The 6,866-nt window shown below is 41.5% G+C and overlaps 1 protein-coding gene across 3 annotated transcripts in view; it reads left to right on the top strand.

Annotated features, from left to right (window-relative positions):
• MCOLN3 (mucolipin 3) overlaps positions 1 to 6,866 on the top strand; it is a 14,763-nt gene that overhangs the window by 1,309 nt on the left and 6,588 nt on the right. For all 3 annotated transcript variants that reach the window (XR_004081832.1, XM_031057890.1, XM_005422049.2), the window contains exons 2-7: positions 1,508 to 1,737; positions 3,496 to 3,663; positions 4,189 to 4,342; positions 4,804 to 4,888; positions 4,969 to 5,065; positions 5,547 to 5,646. Coding sequence is in view for 2 of the 3 variants with exons in the window: in XM_031057890.1 (XP_030913750.1) it covers positions 1,510 to 1,737; positions 3,496 to 3,663; positions 4,189 to 4,342; positions 4,804 to 4,888; positions 4,969 to 5,065; positions 5,547 to 5,646 (832 nt within the window). In the remaining variant the exon portion in view is untranslated. The remainder of the gene's footprint in view (positions 1 to 1,507; positions 1,738 to 3,495; positions 3,664 to 4,188; positions 4,343 to 4,803; positions 4,889 to 4,968; positions 5,066 to 5,546; positions 5,647 to 6,866) is intronic.

Genomic DNA, 6,866 nt, shown 5'->3' with positions numbered 1-6,866 from the left:
GGCCCGCAGTGACCGCCCCCGCTGTGACCGCCCCGGCTGCCGAGACCCCGAGCCGGGCTGTGGGGGAGCAGGGGGCTGCCCTGTGGGAAAGCGCCTCGAGCCCACCGTGGGGACCAGAAATGGGTTTGGGTTTGTTGCTGTTTCGGGGTGTGTTTTTTTTTTTCCTAGCACTGTTATTGACAGTACTATTGCAGTGGCAGAGTAGGGCTTAATTTTAGAAATGCTGGATCAGCTGTGAGAAAGGTGAGTGGAGAGCACAGCAGAATGTACTCTATCCTGCAGGACAATGGAAGTCTGATAAAAAAGGAGCTGAACTTTTCTGGCCTCTGTATGGGCCTGTTCTTAGTGTTGCACTGCTGACTCCAAACTTTTGTTCCGTTCCTGACAGTTGGGGAAATTGAAGGTCTCGAATCATGTCTGAAACAGACTGTTGTTCTTCTGTGTGCAGGGGCTGCTGGAGGAGACTGGATGTGACTGGACATTTGTAAAAATGTCTTTGATCAATCTTGATGATGATTTTTTGAGTTACATACAAGACTATTCTTATGGGAATCAAAAATAAACTGTCTAATAAGGCACACCTTTATTCACAGCCAAGGCTGTCTTCTCGGTTCTTAATGTCATCTGAAAAAAATATTCCTGGCTAGTTCTTTAGTATTTTATAAAGCATTTATAAAATGTTTGTGAGTCTTTATAAAGCATTTATAAAATGTTGAATTTAGTAACAGATCAAAATGTAAACATGCTGAATACTATGCAGAGTAGTGTCTCAAATACGTTTATAAGGTTCTCATCTAATCTTTTCCCCTCATACTGAGCTCAAATGTGAGCCTCTGGCTAAGCATGATTCAATTACCTCTTGGTCTTTTTGTTTGGCTCATTATCACTGGTGGTTTGCATTGGGTCTTTTATGGCAAAAGAAAAAGACATAATCCTGCCAAATCACAAGTTAATGCTCTCAGGTGATTTATCGGAATTGCAATTTGTCATGCTCCATTTCCCAGAGTAAACCATGCTAATAGTAATGTATAAGAAAACCTCTGCCTCTCTTGAAAATTCCATTTCTTCCAGGGACTGGACATAGGCTTGTAGGTGTGGGGAAAAATACTAGCTACATCAGTAGATAATTTTTCCAGAAGAGTGAATGGTCATGAGAGGCTTTTTGTGCTCCTCTTGAGTCAGGATGTCTTGCACATATGCTGTGTTGTCAAGTGAGAGAGGAAGAAGTTTTCAGGAAGTGATCCTGTAAGTACAAATGGACAGAAATTCCACTATTAAATAGGTGTCCTGGCAGCCTAGCTGTAAATTTAAGAACTTGGCCGTATTTTTCTTGGACTTCTGCAGAAAGTGTGTGATAATATGTGAAAGGTCTGAAATTCAGTGTAAAGTGTGCCTTCCACAGAAGATAAACACCTCTGGAGTCCTGGTTGTTAGTGCAGACTGATCTGCTGCTACTCTGTTGATGCTTGCGGGTTTTTCAACGGACAAGGACTACTTTTCTTTTCAGAAATGGAGAATCCTGAAGTGACTGTGAGCAGCTGCAGTGCACATGATGATGAAAACCTTTGCGGCTACAAACGACACTCATCAGTATCACAGGAGGCACTTTTGGAAGACCAGCTTAGAAGGAAGTTAAAATTTTTCTTCATGAACCCGTGTGAGAAATTTTGGGCCCGGGGCAGAAAGCCTTGGAAACTTGGGATTCAGTTACTCAAAATAGTAATGGTTACAGTTCAGGTGAGTACCTATGGAAGCAGGGACTCAGCTTTTGGGAAGTCAGATAAATGCAGGTGACATGCAATTCATGGTGTGGTGCAGAGAAAGGGAAAGGATAGATTGCAAAATGATCTTATTTGCATATATGTGGCTAAGATCTCGGGTGGCCTAATTTTCTCATGAAACTATGGACTGAAAAAAATAGCCTTCCAGTACAGATGAAAGGAGCTATGTTTAAGGGCTCCACTTGACCTTTTAGTTTGCTTTTTTTCCCTTTGCCATTCCCCCTCCCCCACCAAATGATGGCATCCTTATGCATCTGTTACCCCAATACCTGCTTCACTGTTGTGTTTGAGGGAAGGAGAAGTCGTTTCTGTTTCGATATCACAGTGATAAGAACTGAAATTGGTGACTTTCTTCTTTTTTTTGTTTCGCTTATAACTTGCATATGGCATACAAACTCTTGCATTGAAAAAAAACCTCAGAAATTCTTCCTCTCACCCAGCCTTGCACCAGAGATTTCATATAATGCATTTATCTACTGCTCAAAACACAGTTGTTTGTCTCAAAGTTCTGTGGTTAGGGCAGAAGAAAGTTTTCATGAAACCTTTCTAAGTCCTCAGATGATCCTTCAGAGTTGCCCACATGTGATTTCCCTTTATGGTCATGCCAGTGCTATGGCAATACATGTATAGAAAAGAATGTTTTCTTTCCATTTGCATGAGTGATGGCACAAACTGCAGAAAAAGTTCTCCTCCTGTGCATCTGGCAGCATGTTTGTATCTATTACTGTTTCATTTTTAAATGTGTCATCATTCCCTGATTGTCATCTCTCCTATTTTGTGACTAAAAGTAAAATTTGATGATGGAAGAATCCAAGTAAGAAAGGAACTAATGCTGATTTCATATTTTCAGAGAAAATCTGTCTTGTGGTAATTCAGTCTGTGCAGTGTTGGTTTGCTGGTGTATTCCTGTGGGCTGAGCTTGCCTACAGAGCATTTCAGTATCTCTGTAACTGAGTTACCCTTATCAAAACCTGCATATCCAGTTTGCACCATGGCCATAAATCTGCAGACTACTCATTCTGACTTATCTTGGATGAGTTTCTTCACAATACACCTGACACCAGATTTGAAACAACAGTCAAGCAGTTGTGAGCTCCCAGAAACAATACATCATGTACTTCTAGAAACCTTTTCCAGTCTGGATACTAGCTAACAGTTTTGTGCTCACTTTTCATGAACCGTTGCAATATATTTTTTTTACCAGCTGCTGGTGTTTCCCTTTTGCAAGCACAGCTTTGGTGAGTTATTCTCAAAGCGCTTTTCACTGCAACTTGATTGAGAGATGTTTGTTTTCCTGAGCTGTCCTCAATTTCCCTTTTGTGGACTGGAATAAGGACTTCAAAGTGGGGTCTTGTTAAGTCTGGTCCTGCCTTTTTGGCTGAGGAACAATGATATTCCCCCAGGGCAAGTCAATTGAGCCAGGCCGAGCTAACAAAGCATGTGTAACAGTATATAGGGAGCTCGAACCTGAGATGGTATCATTTTCTTGGTAAAAATTCAAGTCCTTGGCCAAGATGCTGTAAACATGTTAAAGACACATTGTGAAACCCACTGTTTCCTTAAAGTCAAACTTTCATTTCAGCAGCTGTGGAATGGAGCAGCCTGCATGTAATTGCTCTGTCTACCAGTGAGGCAAAAGGCTGACTGTTCATAGAACAGGTTCATATGTTAATCCAGAAGCCAACCTTGAACAGGAAATATATGTCTTTTTCAGCTGGTGGTTTTTGGATTGAGCAACCAAATGGTGGTTGCCTTCAAAGAAGAGAACACTGTTGCATTCAAACATCTGTTCTTGAAAGGATACATGGACGGAATGGATGATACCTATGCTGTATACACACAAACAGATGTCTATGACCAGATATTCTTTGCAATAAACCAGGTAGGAATTGTTGCTGCAATATGTACAGTACCCCTGGTACCTGGGTACCCCTTTTTGAATTGAACTTCTGTGTCCATTGCTTAAGACTAAAACATCACCTCAATGAGGTTTTCTGTCATTGCTAGAGCGCTATAGTGTGGTAACATCCTTAAAGCTAATCAGTGTACTTGTTCTACACTAAAAGCACTCAATGGATTTTAGCCAGAATCCTTTATAAGTAACAAATTAGGCTTTCTAGTAAAGATTGTAAGGAGAAAAACATGATAAGCAAAAAGGTATTTAGATCCAAATCCTGTACCTAGTGTTTTTGTCAAATACCTTAAGATATTTGAGGACTTGGCTGTTGTGTGGTTTAGGTTTCACAGTTCTTTAAATGATGTTTTAAATAAAAGAGATGGGTTATAACCAATCCAAACACTTCTGCTTTGCTTTGTTTCATTTTTTTTGTTTGCTTTGTTTTGTTTTTTTCTCAGAGACTAACAGTTTTGTTGCTATTTACGTTGGTTTGTTTGTTTTGGACTTTAGTACCTCCAGCTGCCCAACATCTCTGTTGGAAATCATGCTTATGAGAAGAGGGGAGCAGAAGAGACACCTCTGGCTGTTTGTCAGCAGTTCTACAAGCGAGGAATCATCTGTCCTGGAAACGACACCTTTGATATAGACCCAGAGATTGTGACTGGTGATGAACCTGATCTATTTTATCAGATCTTTGGGAGGATGGGACCTACATTTTTGATGAATTATTTTAAAAACTTTACAGTGTGGTATAGTCTTATCACATAATCGGTATTGAACTTACTACCAGCCAAAACTGGTAAGAAAAGTTCTCTGTAACTAACCCTCACCTCCAATGTCTAATGCCACAAAGAAGTGATGGGCCTTTAGCACTGGTGGCCATCTAATACAAGTGTCTGGGGCTAATTTTCAGTAGTGATCCCTGTGAATTCATGATGAGTAACTTGGTGTTGAAGGAAGCCAGTGTATTTGTCAGTTGGCTTCTCAGATGACTCCTCACTCAAGTGTGCTATCTTGTCTGGTGTAGCCAACAGCTCATAACAGCCTCGGGAGTGGGACAGGCAGATTACAGTTAAAGAGCCTGATAATCCATGAGATATTGTTGTGAGTCCTTATCCATTCCAGACTGCTTGTACATTGAGCCAACGACTTCACTAGACAACACCACGATGGGAAAGCACAATTTGAATTTCACTCTGGATTTCCCCAGGTGAGGAGCAAAGAGCATCTCCTGTGCTGGGGTTTTGGTGTGTTCTCCCTGTGCAGGGCTAAGCTGAAGCTCTGTTGCAGGCTGGTGGCAGTGCAGCTCATGTTCAATCTGAAGGCAATCAACCTCCAGACCGTTCGTCACCACGAGCTCCCCGACTGCTACGATTTCACTCTGCGGGTATGTGGAAGCCTGCCACGGGACCTTCTGTTCAAAACCAGAAAATGGCTTGCTGTTTTACTGCACACAGTCAGCACAGGCATTTTCTGAAGAGAATTGAGTACCACTGGGTCAGTGGTGCCTGGATTACTCTGGTATGGCTTAGTGTACCCTGTACATAACCAGCAGTTGTCGCCGTGGGAGGTTAAGCTTTGAGTGCTCCTGATGTGGTCCTGAAGTACTTGCTTGGCTTACAGCCACTTGTGCTCTAATCCATTTGAAATATAATGGAAGTGTAAATTCAGCAGATTTGTTTTTCATTTTGACACCATTTATTTGAAGATACTTGAATTAGTTTAAGCTTAGAAAAGTGTTGTAACTTCTCCCCTAGGAGAATTATTCTGCATCATTATGCAGGCTTAGCAATACAGTGGGCTACATATGTAATTGTTTAACTTGATAAAGAGATGCATCTTTTCTTCATTTGTTGTTTTTAATACAGATCGTGTTTGATAATAAAGCACACAGTGGAAGAATTAAGATAAGTCTAGACAATGACATAGCAATCAGGGAATGTAAAGACTGGCATGTTTCTGGATCAAGTAAGTGACATAAATGTGTTCAAATTTTCATGGTGAAATTTTGTCCATTAGCACAATGTTTCTTAACCTTTTTCTTTATGGAAACATGAGGCACCATTGACATACAATCTCTAGTACGTGCACGCTAAATCTGATTTTCCAAGAAATTTTTGTTTTTCAATCCCTGATCTGAAAACCTGGGATTCCAGTCACACCATTACTTTCTGTAGCAGTTCCCAAGGCTGATAATATCAAACCAAACTTTTTCAATGCCTCACTGTGCATCCTTCTCTCTTTTGATTCTGAACACGCTGCTCATTTCTTAAGGCAAAGTTGTGAAATGTTCTAGCACCAGGCAACAGGACACATGATAGTGGTGGAAAGTTGAAGCTGATTTACTCCCATTTCAGGACTTAGCACCGGGAAAGATAAGGAAGCATTGTTGGTAAAGCTTGCTGGAGTGGAATGGCCAGAAACACTTCTTATTGTTGCTTAAATACCATTTTCTGTGTATTTGGCTGTAACTGAGGTACACAAGGTAGTTCAATTTCTTACACAGTCACTCACAAGAACGAGCCACCTTTGTTGGCAGATATTTGGCCTGGTCAAAACATCATCTTTTTTCATTAGCGGAACCAATCTCTTTGGTAGTCACAAGCCCCGGTGCCGGGCTGGCGGCTGTCGTGCCCGCAGTGCGCAGCGGGCGGCGCTGCGCCGGTGCCCGGGGGTGCCGCAAGCACCGAGCAGCTCCCGGAGCCCTCTCTGACCTCCTGAAATCCAGGGAAACGTGGGCAGGGACTGCTGCAGCTGCACAGTAGCGACTGTTCCACACTACATGGCAAAACCAACCTAAATGGCAGCAGTGTAACGAGGAAGTACTGGGTGGGTGTTTCCTTCGTGAAGTCAGCTGGAATTTCAGCAGCCCGTTTTGTAGAATTGGTGCATGTTCTTGCAAATTTAGCATTTACTTGTTTGATTTTTTTTTTCTCAAACCACCATTCTTTTAGCATTAAAAATCTGATCTTTCTACTGTCTCACCTATTTTCAGCTGTATGGTAGGTATAAAAACAAATAAACAGATTTGATGCAATGTTTAACATTAGATGATCAAGAATGTAGATTTTAGTATTGTAAGAGATGGAGAACTCGTGTCTAACTCAGTGCTGATCTTGACTAGCTGAGCAACAGTACAGGATAGAAAAACTGATTATCAAATACTGATGTGAGAGAGAAGATACATA

This window comes from Geospiza fortis, unplaced genomic scaffold (genome assembly GCF_000277835.1).
Source record: "Geospiza fortis unplaced genomic scaffold, GeoFor_1.0 scaffold403, whole genome shotgun sequence".
In the NCBI taxonomy this organism is placed as follows: Eukaryota; Metazoa; Chordata; class Aves; order Passeriformes; family Thraupidae; genus Geospiza; species Geospiza fortis.
This window is presented reverse-complemented; position numbering and strand designations above follow the sequence as displayed.